Source organism: Entelurus aequoreus, linkage group LG14 (assembly GCF_033978785.1).
Source record: "Entelurus aequoreus isolate RoL-2023_Sb linkage group LG14, RoL_Eaeq_v1.1, whole genome shotgun sequence".
NCBI classification, from domain to species: domain Eukaryota; kingdom Metazoa; phylum Chordata; class Actinopteri; order Syngnathiformes; family Syngnathidae; genus Entelurus; species Entelurus aequoreus.
Genome location: NC_084744.1, coordinates 58,109,011 through 58,125,720, shown reverse-complemented (window position 1 = coordinate 58,125,720; position 16,710 = coordinate 58,109,011). Strand labels below are relative to the sequence as shown.

The 16,710-nt window shown below is 40.1% G+C and overlaps 1 protein-coding gene across 7 annotated transcripts in view; it reads left to right on the top strand.

Moving 5' to 3' along the window:
• LOC133665115 (chromodomain-helicase-DNA-binding protein 8-like) overlaps nt 1-16,710 on the top strand; it is a 105,035-nt gene that overhangs the window by 32,372 nt on the left and 55,953 nt on the right. For all 7 annotated transcript variants that reach the window (XR_009828688.1, XM_062070330.1, XM_062070329.1 and 4 more), the window contains 6 exons: nt 11,034-11,267; nt 11,362-11,430; nt 11,526-11,581; nt 15,045-15,162; nt 15,245-15,328; nt 15,394-15,531. Coding sequence is in view for 6 of the 7 variants with exons in the window: in XM_062070330.1 (XP_061926314.1) it covers nt 11,034-11,267; nt 11,362-11,430; nt 11,526-11,581; nt 15,045-15,162; nt 15,245-15,328; nt 15,394-15,531 (699 nt within the window). In the remaining variant the exon portion in view is untranslated. The remainder of the gene's footprint in view (nt 1-11,033; nt 11,268-11,361; nt 11,431-11,525; nt 11,582-15,044; nt 15,163-15,244; nt 15,329-15,393; nt 15,532-16,710) is intronic.

Here is a 16,710-nt window from a genome sequence, read left to right as displayed (position 1 = left end):
AAAATGTCCCATTGATTTCAGTGGGAATTTCCCAAAAAAATTGGGAATTTCGGGGAAAAGTGGGAATTTTTTTGAAATGGTAAAAAACTTAAATGCTCCGAATGAGTTGAGATGGTTGGTGTTGAAATTTTTCAAATGGGTCAAGAAATGTTGAAGTAGTTACATGTTGAATTGAGAAATGGTATTATGGAATTTCAGGAAAACCGGGAATTTTTCCTTTTCATAAAACAACTTTGTTTTTTGTCCTGATTAAAAGGAATTTTTGGACGGTGGAACGGTTGAAATGCGTTAAAATATGGAAGGAGTAGTTGCCAGAAAAAAGGGTGGAAATTGGGCTTTGGAAAACCAGGAATTCTGGAAAATCCTGGAATTTTTTGGAATTTTGAAAAATGTCCCATTGATTTCAGTGGGAATTTCCCAAAAAAATTGGGAATTTCGGGGAAAAGTGGAATTTTTTTTGAAAATGGTAAAAAACTTAAATGGTCTGAATGATTTGAGATGGTTGGTGTTGACATTTTTCAAATCGGTCAAGAAATGTTGAAGTAGTTACAAGTTGAATTGAGAAATGGTATTACGAAATTCCTGGAATTTCGGGAAAACCGGGAATTTTTTCCTGTTCATATAACAACTTTGTTTTTTTTTCCTGATTAAGAGGAATGTTTTGACGGTGGAACGGTTGAACTGTGTTGAAAAATGTGGAAGGAGTAATTGCCAGAAAAAAGGGTGGAAGTAGGGCTTTGGAAAACCAGGAATTCTGGAAAATCCTGGACTTTTTCGCAACTTTGAAAAATGTCCCATTGATTTCAATGGTAATTTCCCCAAAAATTGGGAATTTCGGGGAAAAGTTGGAATTTTTTTGAAAATGGTAAAAAAAAAAAAAAATTTGTCTGAATGAGTTGAGATGGTTGTTGTTGACATTTTTCAAATCGGTCAAGAAATGTTGAAGTAGGAACATGTTGAATTGAGAAATGTTATTACGGAATTCCCGGAATCTCGGGAAAACCGGGAATGTTTCCAGTTCATAAAACCACTTTGTTTTTTCCTGATTAAGATTAATGTTTTGATGGTGGAACGGTTGAAATGCGTCGAAAAATATGGAAGGAGTAGTTGCCAGAAAAAAGGGTGGAAATAGGGCTTTGGAAAACCAGGAATTCTGGAAAATCCTGGAATTGTTTGAACTTTGAAAAATGTCCCATTGATTTCAATGGGAATTTCCAAAAAAATTGGGAATTTCGGGGGAAAATGGGATTTTTTTTTGACAGTGGTAAAAAAGGTAAATGGTCTGAATGAGTTGAGATGGTTGGTGTTGAAATTTTTCACTTCGGTCAAGAAATGTTGAAGTAGTAAGATGTTGAATTGAGAAATGGTATTACGGAATTCCTGGAATCTCGGGAAGACCGGGAATTTTTTCCTGTTCATAAAACTTTGTTTTTTGTCCTGATTAAGAGGAATTTTTGGACGGTGGAACGGTTGAAATGCGTTGAAAAATGTGGAAGGAGTAGTTGCCAGAAAAAATGGTGGAAATAGGGCTTTGGAAAACCAGGAATTCTGGAAAATCCTGGAATTTTTTGGATTTTGAAAAATGTCCCATTGTGGGAATTTCCAAAAAAATTGGGAATTTCGGGGGGAAATGGGAATTTTTTTGATAATGGTAAAAAAAACGTAATTGGTCGGAATGAGTTGAGATGGAACATTTTTTCAAATTGGTCAAGAAATGTTGAAGTAGTAACATGTTGAATTGAGAAATGGTATTACGGAATTTCGGGAAAACCGGGAATTTTTCCCAGTTAATAAAACAACTTTGGTTTTTTTCCTGATTATGAGGAATGTTTTGTTGGTGGAACGGATGAATTGCGTTGAAAAATGTGGAGGGAGTAGTTGCCAGAAAAAAGGGTGGAAATAGGGCTTTGGAAAACCAGGAATTATGGAAAATCCTGGAATTTTTTTTAACTTTGAAAAATGTCCCATTGATTTCACTGGGAATTTCCAATAAATTGGGAATTTCGGGGAAAAGTGGTAATTTTTTTAAAGTGAAGTGAATGATATTTATATAGCGCTTTTTCTCTAGTGACTCAAAGCGCTTTACATAATGAAACCCAATACCTAAGTTACATTTAAACCAGTGTGGGTGGCACTGGGAGCAGGTGGGTAAAGTGTCTTGCCCAAGGACACAACGGCAGCGACTAGGATGGCGGAAGCGGGGATCGAACCTGGAACCCTCAAGTTGCTGGCACGGCCGCTCTACCAACCGAGCTATACCGCCACATTTTTCAAATCGGTCAAGAAATGTTGAAGTAGTAACATGTTGAATTGAGAAATGGTATTACGGAATTTCGGGAAAACCGGGAATTTTTTCCAGTTCATAAAATAACTTTTTGTCCTGATTAAGAGGAATTTTTTGACAGTGGAATGGTTTAAATGCGTTGAAAAATGTGGAAGGAGTAGTTGCCAGAAAAAAGGGTGGAAATAGGGCTTTGGAAAACCAGGAATTCTGGAAAATCCTGGAATTTTTTTGTACTTGAAAAAAAGAGTAGTTTGAATTTCCAAGATGGTGGAATGTGTTGAAGGTGGAATTGTTTGAATCGGTTGAAAAATGTGGAAATGGTGGAAGTTTGAAAAATGGCCAATTTTGTCCGTTGGACACATTTTCAAGCGTTGACCGGTCCGCGGTTCCAAAAAGGTTGTGGACCACTGTCGTAGTCGATAAGCTGCTTCTTTTTCCTCTATCTTCTTGTTATGGGACATTCGTACTCCGCTGTTGCCATTTCTAATATAAAATAGTGTAAAGTTCTTACTTATATCTGTCAGTAAACTCGCCATGAAAGCGCTAAAACATACCGGTGTAGTGAGTTTACATTATCCACCCAAGGAACTTTAGTTATTAGAGTTCTGGTCGGACGGGTTTTCACGGGACACACAAAATAACAATAGTATGACTCCTTTAATGCGGCATATAATCCGGTGCCCCTATAACATGAAAAAGAAACAAAAATAGACCATTCATCGGCAGTGCGACTTTATAATCCAGTGCGCCCTATGGTCCGGAAAATACGGTACTGTTTCTGTAAAAGGCTCTGCCTCGATAGGTTGTTTTTGTTTTGTTTTTGTCGTGACTTGTGCTACACTTCTGCCGTGGCAGATCTAAGCTATGTTGAAACAACACAAGAAATAAGTGCTTAGTAATGTTCAAGACGTATAGTTGGAACCTCGTTACAGTGAAAAGTAAGCAGCTATTAACAAAAAATAAACAAGTAGATGAACAAGAGTCCGGAGGGAGGATTATGTAACAGCTGTTTAGCGGCCTCTGCCAAGCAAACACCAAAAGAGAAGATGGATTGATCCATAAATCGGTAGTGTTCACACCAAGGGTAGTATCAGTATATGATAGATACCAGAGTGATTAGATTGATATTTTTGTTTTCTCTAAATCTTTTGTTGTTTTTGTTATTTATTACAAATTTAGGGATTAAGGCCCTGGAAACAGGAAGATTTGAGGTCCAAAACCAAAAGATTTAAGCAAATAGTAGATAGTAGTTTTGCTTTTGTTTATGTATTCTGTACTATTGACTCTGTTTTGCTCGAACATATGCATGTAATGAAAGGGATTAAGGAACTTCTGGTAGTTTTAAATATTGTGTTGTTGTCACCAGAAATACCTTAGTTTTTTTTGTTTTTTTAAGTTAATACATGTCTTTGGTATGAGACGATTTCACTCCTGAATAATCGGAATTGGCAACTTTGATGAAATTGTATTCAGGTGGAAAAAACTTCCTAACATTCATATTCAATTTTAAAAGGATTGATATTTATATATTGTTTAAAATAGCCATGTGGAAAATTAACGATAAGTGTTTGACCCTTTTCTCTTAAAAGAATCGTAATCAAGAATCGTTGGGAACCGGAATATATTCAAGGAACCAGACCCATCCAAACTAAACCATATGGCACCCATACTGATAGGGATGGGTACCAAATCCAGTACTTTTTTGACACCGACCGCCCTACAGATTCACGTAAAATCCAACAGTGCCATTTTCACTACCTTGGTTTGCATTTCGGTGCTTGGCGATCACTTTAGCAAAACTGAGAGTAGACTCAGATGTTGCAATTTTCAATGCCAACAAAGAAATTTACTCAAAAACACTACAACATAAGTTAAGTAAATGCGCTAGCTTGGTTGATATTGACATGCTACTACTGATTAGCAATTATACATAGCGATTTCAACACCTCCAAATTTGTTCCAGAACAATACACCTGTACAATACTTACAGTATTAACACTTTTTAGGGCACACAAACACATAAAAACACACCATAAACTATACACTACTGCCATCTAACGTCTTGGACTTGCAACTGTAATTGCACCTTAATGTAATTTAAACTCTTAAATATGATAAATACAATGTCAGGTTGAAACACTGATGACATCTATTAAACAAGGCAAGAAGCAAGGAATTAAACAGAGACAGAATTAAATTTGGCTCAATGAGGAGAGCGCGTACACCTGTACCCTTGAACAGTGTTCCACCACGCTCTGACGAAAGATTGTACGCCTCCTCTTTTATTTGGACTTTCCCTGATTACATGGCAACAGCTGTTTCTAAGGGACGGGGGGTCGTAAACAGCCATCGTCTATGGTTACAAAACAGTTCAAAGAAAAGGTGCCAGGAGGGGAGTCAGGCCCTGCTTCCTCTCCGCTTTGTAGATCTCGGGTCAAGACAAAATCTTCCTGTGGATTACAATAGAAGAAAGAAACCGACGCCTTCATGTCGCTTCCCATCCTACACAGTGGAGTTTTACAAGCCTTTTGATTGGTGGAACAAAGACAGCTTTTGTCCTATCGCAACTCATGGCAACACAAAGTTTTGTGATAACTTAGATACAATTATTCTGATACAATGTATACCAAATAGACAAATGTTATCATAATTATCTTATTTTAAAATGTTGCAATAAAAAATGAGATTTTATTATCAAAAACATTATTTATTAACACACCAAAGTACCAATAAAATACGTACCGTTGAGTACTGGTTTCGATTCCCAGGCACCAGGAATTGATACCGTATCGGTTCAAATGTGAACGGTAGCCATCACCCCTTAAAAATGTCTGGAGCCGCAAAAACTTAAAAGCCTTATATAAGTCTTATGACGAAGGCAACACATTATATAAGTGTCTATATTAGCCTACTATTAACATAACTATGTGTCGGCTGACACAAATCTTTGTTAACAGAAATGTTGAAATGTAATATTTATTCTACACATTTTTACAACATTGGAAACCATTAGTAAAACGAGTAAAATCTCTGAGGGTGAGTTAACTCCTGGAAATTTCTGGCTTAGAATGGCTAAAGGAGTACGTGTGTGTCCAAGATAACGGTAGGCTGTCTTCTTCTAATGTATTTATTAACATTTTTTTCAAGCTGGGTAACATTTACTGTGGTCCGGAACAGTATGGCACACAAACTAATATCAGAAATGCAGCCAATATTACATACAGATGTGTCATGAGACATGCAAATATGAAATAAATACACAGAGAACATAAGTAAAGGAAATAAATTGAGCTCAAATATACCTACAAACGAGGCATAATGATGCAATATGTACATACAGCTAGCCTAAATAGCATGTTAGCTTCGATTAGCTTGCAGTTATGCACTTACCAAATATGCCTGATTAGCACTCCACACAAGTCAATAACATCAACAAAACTCCCATTTGTTTATTCACGCACAGCATAAAAAGTTTGGTGGACAAAATTAGACAAAAGAGTGGTATAAAACACGTCATTCTGTGGCAGCGTCAGAGAAAGTTGTACTTGGTTTAGCATTTATTGATAGACCTATATTGTATTGGTTCTAGTATCTTTAATGTACAAAATGGATCAAAGTGGCCCCCGCAGCCATCAATTCTTATGTATGCGCCTTTTTCTGGAAAAAGTTTGGAAGCCCCTCCTCTAGAGAGACTTTCATTCAGCCTCTAGAATAAAATGACTGAGTTCAGGATGGAGCACTGGAATACAAATAATAAAAAGAAAAATGCGAAACAAATTGCAACTGCAGACACACATGACATTAAGTCTAAAACACAGGTATACTTTTATATGGCCTGCAAAGCCTGGCAATATGCGTCAAGAAACTACTTTGTCTTTCTGTATCTCCATTTAGACAAAAAATAAAAAAGTTGTACTGAATAACATCAACAAAGCTCACATTTGTGTATTCACGCACAGCATAAAAGGTTTGGTGGACAAAATGAGACAAAGAAGGAGTGGTATAAAACACGTCGAAAGTTGTACTTGTAAACAAACTACGGTGAGTTCAAGGACCGCCAAATTAGGACCCCAAAAGGCCTCCCATTCCCCGGGAGCACCTGCTGGAACCCTCTGCCCCACCTACACTACCGTTCAAAAGTTTGGGGTCACATTGAAATGGCCTTATTTGTGAAGGAAAAGCACTGTACTTTTCAATGAAGATAACTTTAAACTAGGTCTTAACTTTAAAGAAATACACTTTATACATTGGCTGCAAATGTCTGGTCTTTGGTGCAATATCTACATAGGTGTATAGAGGCCCATTTCCAGCAACTATCACTCCAGTGTTCTAATGGTACAATGTGTTTGCTCATTGGCTCAGAAGGCTAATTGATGATTAGAAAACCCTTGTGCGATCATGTTCACACATCTGAAGACAGTTTAGCTCGTTACAGAAGCTACAAAACTGACCTTCCTTTGAGCAGATTGAGTTTCTGGAGCATCACATTTGTGGGGTCAATTAAACGCTCAAAATGGCCAGAAAAAGAGAACTTTCATCTGAAACTCGACAGTCTATTCTTGTTCTTAGAAATGAAGGCTATTCCACAAAATTGTTTGGGTGACCCCAAACTTTTGAACGGTAGTGTAAATACGCCAAGCTGTCTGAAAATAGGGCCCCAAAAGGCCTCCCATTCCCTGGGAACACCTGCTGGAACCCTCAGCCCCACCAAAATACACCTAAGTAGGGCCCCAAAAAGCCTCCCATTCCCCGGGAGCAACTCTTGGAACCCTCTGCCTGACCTTAATACGCCAAACTGTCTGAAAACAGGGCCCCAAAAGGCCTCCCCAATTCCCCGGGAGCACCTGCTGGAACCCTCTGCCTCACCAAAATACACCAAACTAGGGCCCCAAAAGGCCTCTCATTCCCTGGGAACACCTGCTGGAACCCTCTGCCCCACCAAAATACACCTAAGTAGGGCCCCAAAAAGCCTCCCATTCCCCGGGAGCAACTCTTGGAACCCTCTGCCTCACCTAAATACGCCAAACTGTCTGAAAACAGGGCCCCAAAAGGCCTCCCAATTCCCTGGGAACACCTGCTGGAACCCTCTGCCTCACCAAAATACACCAAACTAGGGCCCCAAAAAGCCTCCCAATTCCCCAGGAGCAACTGTTGGAACCCTCTGCCTCACCTAAATATGCCAATTCTGTCTGAAAACAGGGCCCCAAAAGGCCTCCCAATTCCCCGGGAACACCTGCTGGAACCCTCTGCCCCACCAAAATACGCCAAACTAGGGCCCCAAAAATCCTCCCATTCCCCGGGAACACCTGCTGGAACCCTCTGCCCCACCAAAATACGCCAAACTAGGGCCCCAAAAAGCCTCCCATTCCCCGGGAACACCTGCTGGAACCCTCTGCCCCAGCAAAATACGCGAAACTGTCTGAAAACAGGGCCCCAAAAGGCCTCCCAATTCCCCGGGGACCCCTGCTGGAACCCTCTGCCCCACCAAAATACGCCAAACTAGGGCCCCAAAAGGCCTCCCATTCCCTGGGAACACCTGCTGGAACCCTCTGCCTCACCTAAATACACAAAACTGTCTGAAAATAGACCCCCGAAAGGCCTCCCATTCCCCGGAAACACCTGCTGGAACCCTCTGCCCCACCAAAATACGCAAAACTGTCTGAAAATAGGGCCCCAAAAGGCCTCCCATTCCCTGGGAACACCTGCTGGAATTCTCTGCCTCACCTAAATACGCCAAACTGTCTGAAAATAGGGCCCCAAAAGGCCTCCCATTCCCTGGGAACACCTGCTGGAACCCTCTGCTTCACCTAAATACGCCAAACTGTCTGAAAATAGGGCCCTAAAAGGCCTCCCATTCCCTGGGAGCACCTGCTGGAACCCTCTGCCCCACCAAAATACGCCAAACTAGGCCCCCAAAAGGCCTTCCATTACCCGGGAACACCTGCTAAAACCCTCTGCCCCACCAAAATACGCGAAACTGTCTGAAAATAGGGCCCCAAAAGGCCTCCCATTCCCTGGGAACACCTGCTGGAACCCTCTGCTTCACCTAAATACGCCAAACTGTTTGAAAATAGGGCCCTAAAAGGCCTCCCATTCCCTGGGAGCACCTGCTGGAACCCTCTGCCCCACCAAAATACGCCAAACTAGGGCCCCAAAAGGCCTCTCATTCCCCGGGAACATCTGCTAAAACCCTCTGTCCCACCAAAATACGCGAAACTGTCTGAAAATAGGGCCCCAAAAGGCCTCCCATTCCCCGGGGACCCCTGCTGGAACCCTCTGCCTCACCTAAATACGCCAAACTGCACAAGAAGGCGGGGAAGAAGAGGGGAAAAGGCGGCCAAAATGGTCAAAAGTCCCAATTTTGTTCAAAATACCTACCCGGGTTCCAGTCCCACGAGTCCCGCCGGACATTTAGTACAATACCGCGCTCGCGAAATACTGTCATCAGTGAAGCATGTTTAATACAAACAGTGGGATTTCTAACAATTAGGAAGGTTTGTGTCATGTTTGTCCTTCTAAAGCAAGGGTGGGCAATTCATTTTTACCGGGGGCCGAATGAGCAACCTGAGCACTGCTGGAGGGCCACGCCGACAGTATTTCAATTAAATTTTGCGCAAATTATTTTTGATATACCGTAAGATAAATAATAATAATAATGATAATAATAATTTAATTTAACCTAACTTAACTTTATATAAAAGCAGATTGCTTTTGATGGTTTTATTTTTAACACTGTCTTACACAACACTTCCTGTTGTATGATACAATGCAAAAATGTCAATTTTTGTCACTTTATCCTGCATCCTCTTTAAAAGTCCAACATTTTTCCCCGTCAGATTTGGATAACCATCTGTTGTCACACCTGCCAGCTTGTCCCATTTCAGTCCTAACATGTCCAAACACGCATTTACCTATGTGAACAAGTCATTACCTGTGGTTGTCTCTTTAATTGACTGCATGGCTGCCAGCTCCTCCGTGATTTGAAAGTCTGCAGTTATCCCACGTTAGAAGATGAGCAGCTGGGCGGTGTCACGTACATCGCAGCTCTCATCCGAAGCCAGCGAAAAACAGTCAAAGTCGGCCGTTCTGTTCTTCAGCTGAAGCTCCAGGTTTCCAGCGATGGTCTCAACCCGCCTTGTTACAGTGCGTCGGGAGAGTGACACATTCTCAAATGCGCCCCTCTTCTCCGAAGACATATCAGCGCAACAGAGTCCTATAAGCACTCCTTAATAAACTCTCTGTCAGAAAACGCCTTACTTTTTCTGGCGATTTTGGGAGAAATGACGAAACTTGTCCTGACAGCTGCATCTCTGGGGGTGTGAAATTTGGCATAAAGTCCTTGTTGGGTTTGCAGTTTTACCATCAACGCATCAGCCTCCCTTGCGCGCGCTTCACCAGACAGATTCCGGTATTTTTCGTCGTGTAGTGGCGATTCAAATTATATTCTTTAAACACAGCAACCTGTGTACCACAAATTAAGCACACGGCTTTACCTCTAATTTCTGTAAAGAAATACTTGGCAGTCCATGTCTTGTTGAAAACACGGCATTCGTCATCAACTTTTCTCTTTTTAGCGTCTCGGGGGTAACCGTGCATCCCTTGTCGCTGTGCACCTTCACTCACAGGTTACACACGGACATACGACCATAAATAACACTTTTCAAAATAAAAGCAGCACAGTTGTATTGCACGCACGACATAGATGCTTTTTTTAATTATGGACCGAGTCCCTTTGGGACAGAGGACCCTATTGTATTTCTAGCGTTTTATTATTATACTGCCGCCTCTTTGAGCTGTAATTTGACCCCTTAACATGCTTCAAAACTCACCAAATTGGACACACACATCAGGACTGGCGAAAATGGCGATCTAATAAAAAAACCAAACCCCAAAACTCAAAATTGCGCTTTAGCACCCTCTAGGAAGAAAACACAGACAAAACTGCCTTTAACTCCCAGTAGGAATGTCTGAGAGACATGAAACAAAAACCTCTATGTAGGTCTCACTTTGACCTAGATTTCATACACTGACAACCCCCAGCAAAAATCAACAGGAAGTTTGCAATTCCCCCTTCAAAACAAAAGTTGAGTAAAAACAGTCACCTTTTTTCAAACATTATCTCCTCTGAGCGCGTTCGTCTCGGATTCAAATTAGCACAGGAGAGAGATTGAACCCTTCTGATTAATAGTTGATGAAAGAGTTTTAATTACTGCTCCGGTTTGGATTTTATGAGCCCTCAAAGTCGGTCCCGTCCATCGCTGCTTGCAGCTTTAATTTATTTTGTAATTTGTGATTGCCGCTGTTCACATCCACTCACAATCGCGCACGAGCATACGCCCACACGGAAGTAATACAAATAACGCTTTTCAAAACAGAAGCAGCACCGTTGTATTTCACACTCGACATAGATACTTTTTTAAATGTATTTTGTAATTTATGATTGGCCTCACGTGGGCCGGACAGGGACGCACAAAGGGCCGGATGTGGCACAAAGGGCTGGATGTGGCCCAGGTCTGTTCTAAAGAAACCATATGAAATAAAAAATATATACTTCTACTGTTTTCACAAATTTTCGAAAAAGCTCCAGGGAGCCACTAGGGCGGCGCTAAAGAGCCGCGGGTTTCAGACCCCCGATTTAGGGAGTCGTTCCTGAGGCGTCTGTTTGCATGTTGACTACTATGTGTATGAAATAAACCTCACTTATATTAGACAAAGTTGAAACTTACACATTGAAATCTCCCTCGTCCAGAAACGGCGCTCTAACCGCGTGGTGAAAAGAAAGAAGTACACGGAAGACCTGGACATCAAGATAACCGACGACGAGGACGAGCAGGAAGATGTCGACGTCATGACGACCACGGCGGCCGTGGCCTCCATCAGCACGCAGCCTTTAGTGGCGGCGCCAGCAGCGGCGGCCGCAGCTCACGTCCAGCAGGGAATGGCGTTCGACGCTGACGGCATGCCTGGCATGCAGTTCTTCGTGGTGTGTGGAACTTTTCAAAACAACTTAACCATTTTCAGACTGACACTGCATGCTCTATAAGTCGCTGGCTTCATTGGCTGTCTTCACTTTGCAGGAAAACCCAAGTGAAGAAGACGCGGCCATTGTGGATAAAGTCCTTTCCATGCGATTAACAAAGAAAGAAGTATGTTGATTCAGTTTGCGTTTCATTCACTGGAGCTTTTGAATTGCTTGCCTTTTTTTTTTGTCTGAAACCTAATGACCGCTACTCTCTCCTAGGTCTTCCAAGGCCAGTACACCAATGTCGAGGAATTCTTTGTGAAGTACAAGAACTAGTAAGTCCAACAACCTTGATCGAAAATATATATCCTGCAAAGCAGTGTTTTTCAATCTTTTTTTGAGCCAAGACACATTTTTTTCATTGAAAAAATACGGAAGCACACCACCAGCAGAAAAGGTTAAAAAATGAAACCCCACCAGGTTGTCGTGCCTTATTTTGAGTTTGTTGTTGTTTCCTGTGTGTCGTGGTTTAGTTCCTGTCTTGCGCTGTTATTTTGGTGACCCTTCCTGTTTTGTTGGTGTTCTCCTGTAGCAGCTTCACGCCTTCCTTTGAGTGCTATTGCCCGCACCTGCTTTGTTTTCGCAATCAATACTATTGAAGTTGTGCGTACGCTACGGATGATGTTTGATAAGAAATTATCGAGTTCCTTATCGATTCTCTTATCGAATCCAGATAGGTTGTTGTATATGGAAAAATACACAATATTTGGTTTAACAAAAGCTCACTTTTGTTTTATAAGAAAAAAATAAAATAAACTAAATAAATAATTATTGACTGTTACCCCCCTAAAAAAAATTAAAAAATATTGACCGTTGTTACCCAAAGTATATTAAGTGGGATTTTTCAGAAAAACAAATATATACAGTAACACAAGAACAACCTGTCTCTGTGATCACTATAGGTGTATAAATAATAATTTAGTGTTAAATTAAATTTAGTCCCTTGGGCACAAAACTGAAAATAATACAGCTCTCCAAAAAGTGCACTTCTGCTGCTATTGGAACATACTAACTACACACACTATGACACTAAGAACACCACAGTCATCAATCAACAATTCTTTTTCCAAAAAATTATTTCGATGGTGGAAATACACGACTTGCAGCCATTTTAAGTCCTCAAAACATCCATTGAAACAGTGCACAAATATCGTTTTTCAATAAACATCTTAATATCAAATTTAACCACTTTCCACCTTAATATTGAGTTACATAAACAAGTTCAACAGTTTACTTACAGACTTATCTTTTCCAAGGCTTGTAAGAGCTAACACAACTTGTCTACTTCTCAATTGTCTCACGAACTGAACTGACGTCGCCAACCCGGAAGTGCCCAAACTAATGACGCGTTGTATTTTCATATCGCCACAAGGTGTCGGTAAGAGTCTACAATCAAATGGGCACAGGACGGGATTCGAATAATATATAACATAATAATATAACATTGTTGATTGTCATGTCATGTACGGATGTGCTTTGTGGACGCCGTCTTTGCTCCACACGCTGTAAGTTTTTGCTGTCGTCCAGCATTCTGTTTTTGTTGACTTTGTAGCCAGTTCAGTTTTACGTTTGTTTTACAGAGCCTTCCCTATGCTTCAGTGCCTTTTCCTAGCAGGACTTGCCTTTTGTTAATTTTTGGTTTAAGCGTTACATACCTTTTTACCTGCCCGCTGTGCTCTGCATATTGGGATCACGACAAACCATCTTCGACGCGTTCCGACTCCTACAAAGCAATGAACTACCTGCTGCCACCTACTGATATGGATAGAGTATTACAAGATTGCCCTGCCAAGCTCTACACAGCACAGGCACTAGACAACGGCACATTATTATGATTATTGATTTGCAAAAAGATTTTTGTGGACCAATTAGGTGAAGTTGCATAATTTCCCATGGCACACCAGGCAATATCTCACGGCACACTAGTGTGCCGCGGCACAGTGGTTGAAAATCACTGCTGTAAAGCAAGGGTGTCCAAAGTACGGGTATATTGTACGACTCTACATAAAACGGTGGTACCATTTTTCCATTCATAATAATATGCTATAAAAAAACATTGCACATTTTGCGGTAATATTCTGGCGACTGAGCTGCCAGTTTTTACCGCTAAATCAGCAGATGTTGTAATTGCATTAGGTCAGAGGTGTCAAAGTCGTTTTCACTGAGGGCCACGTCACAGCTATGTTTGGCCCCACAGGGCTGCTTCTAACAGTGAATTGTACTATTGCACAATTTTTTATGCATTTTATTAGTAGATTTTTTTTAAACTAAAAGGTAAAAAAAAAAATTCTAAGCTGCAATAATTTTGCCTCAAAATGTAGCGTATATGACTGTAAATGGAAAAACAGTACTGCTGTTTTAATGGTAAAAAAAAAAAAAAAAAAGGCAGCTCCGTTGCCAGAATTTTACTGTATAATTTAGATTACTTTTTTTTACTGTAAATAAAAAAACTGCAATTTTACAGTAAAATTTTGGCACCTGAGCTTCCAGTTTTTTTTTTGTTTTTTTTTTAATTATCGCAAATCAACTACTGTAGATTTTTCAGTGTGTTACTGTAAATGCCAAATACCACAGATTATTACAGTAAAAGTACTGGGGTTTTTTTTTCATTTAGAGAAAAATGCTGTAAAAACCACAGTAAATTTCACAATTTCACCATGAACTCTATTGCTACTTTTACATTGCACAATTTGATGGATAACTTGCTTTGAAATCAATATTATTAGTATTTTTTTCTATTTAAAAAATTGTTTGAATGTTTAATAATATACACTACCGTTCAAAAGTTTGGGGTCACATTGAAATGTCCTTATTTTTGAAGGAAAAGCACTGTACTTTTCAATGAAGATAACTTTAAACTAGTCTTAACTTTAAAGAAATACACTCTATACATTGCTAATGTGGTAAATGACTATTCTAGCTGCAAATGTCTGGTTTTTGGTGCAATATCTACATAGGTGTATAGAGGCCCATTTCCAGCAACTATCACTCCAGTGTTCTAATGGTACAATGTGTTTGCTCATTGGCTCAGAAGGCTAATTGATGATTAGAAAACCCTTGTGCAATCATGTTCACACATCTGAAAACACTTTAGCTCGTTACAGAAGCTACAAAACTGACCTTCCTTTGAGCAGATTGAGTTTCTGGAGCATCACATTTGTGGGGTAAATTAAACACTCAAAATGGCCAGAAAAAGAGAACTTTCATCTGAAACTCGACAGTCTATTCTTGTTCTTAGAAATGAAGGCTGTTGCACAAAATTGTTTGGGTGACCCCAAACTTTTGAACGGTAGTGTAGTTTTGCATAATTAGACAATATATAAGTTAACATAATTTGAGACTACATGGAGTACATATTTTTTTCTCCCAAAATAGAAAGAAAGGATATATTTAGTAAGAAAAGTTACAGTACTTTATTGATACATATTATTTCCAGGCTTTCGAGGGCCAAATAAAATGGCAAATATAATAGCTTCAAGGTGGGTAAGCACAACCAGCATTATGCCGTACATTAGGCGCACCAGGTTATAAGGCACGCTGTCCATTTTTTTTTTTTAAATTAAAGGATTTTAAGTGCGCCTTATAGTCCGGAAAATACGGTACTTTAATCAAATAATAATTTACTTAGGATTCCGTAATTATTGAATTTAATTTTGTATCCGGTTTGGGCCAATGTGGTTTATTGACACTTGAATGTGACTGGAATCGACTCACTCATGCTCACCTTCTTGTTCCCAGTTCATACTTGCACTGTGAATGGGCCAGCTTGGAGCAGCTGGAGAAGGACAAGAGGATCCATCAAAAGATCAAAAGGTTCAAGACCAAACATGCGCAGATGAGGCATATCTTCCAGGAGGTGAGAGGGGGGGGACACTTGGGTGCGGCAGCTTGAGTCGCAACCCGTTCTGCTGAAGTTACATTGAGATGGCATTTGGCAGGAGGAGGAGCTTTTCAACCCGGACTACGTGGAAGCGGACAGGATCCTGGACGAGTCGCACAGTGTAGACAAAGACAACGGCGAGGTAGAAGAAACTGCACCGAAAAGAGACTCCTATGTGTGCCAAGTAACATCCCGTGTTCCCTCCAGCCTGTGGTGTACTACTTGGTGAAGTGGTGCTCCCTGCCTTACGAAGACGCCACATGGGAGCTGAAGGAGGACGTGGACGAGGGAAAGGTGGAAGAGTTCCGTAAACTCCTAAACCGGCAACCCCGTCTCAAGAGAACGGTAAGAATCCAAGTGGTATGGAATCAATTAAGTAATATTAAATATCCTGTTTAACTGTTGACTTTTAATATTGAACTAGATGAGGTGTGAATGCGCCAATGCTGAAGTTGAAGTGAAATGCTGACAGAATGTAGTATGAATGTAAGAATAGTTGGAATGTTGAAGAGTTTAAATATCCGGGAAAAACTGAATTTGTTTTGGTACTTGGGAAAGTGTTAGTTGGATGAGTGGAATGTGTTGAAGGTGGAATGGTTTGAATCGGTTGAAAAGTGTGCAAATTGTGGAAGTTTAAAAAATGGACAATTCATTATGAATTGTGATAATGTCCCTGAAAACTGGAAATTATTGGAAAACCGGGATTTTTTTTTTTCCATTGTTGAAGGACAGCACACAATTTTGAACAGACTGAATAGTTTGAGGTTGGAACAGTTTTAATCGGACGAAAAATGTGGGAATTGTGTAACTTTCAAAAATGTCCAGTTCATTACAATGGGAATTTGATGGAAATGGTAAATGGGTTGTACTTGTATAGCGCTTATCTACCTTTTTAAGGAACTCAAAGCGCTTTGACGCTATTTCCACATTCACCCATTCACACACACACATTCAAACACTGATGGCGGGAATATTTTTGAAAATGTTTAAAAAATGTGAATGTTCTAAATGGTTGGTGTTGGAATTTTTCAAATCGGTCGAGAAATGTTGAAGTAGTAACATTTTTAATTGAGAAATGGTATAATGGAATTCCTAGAAATTTGGGAAAACCAGGAATTTTTCCAGTTCGAAAAACATCATTTTTGTCCTGATTAAGAGGTGGAACGGTTGAAGTGTGTTGAAAAATGTGGAAGAAGTAGGGTTTTGAAAAAACGTGAATCCTGGGAATTCCTGGAATTTTTTTGAACTTGGAAAAATGACAGTTTGAATGTCCAGGATGAGTGGAATGGTTTGAACCGGTTTAAAAATGGCCAATTCATTTTGAATGGGGATAATGTCCCTGAAAACTGGGAATTCATGGAAAACCGGGAATTTTTAGAAATTGTTGGAGAGCACACAATTTTGAACAGGCTGAAGATTTTGAAGTTGGAACAGTTTGAATTGGATGAAAAATGTGGGAATTGTGGAACTTTGAAAAATGTCCCGTTCATTTCAGTGGGAATTTGATGGAAATTTGGGAAAAGT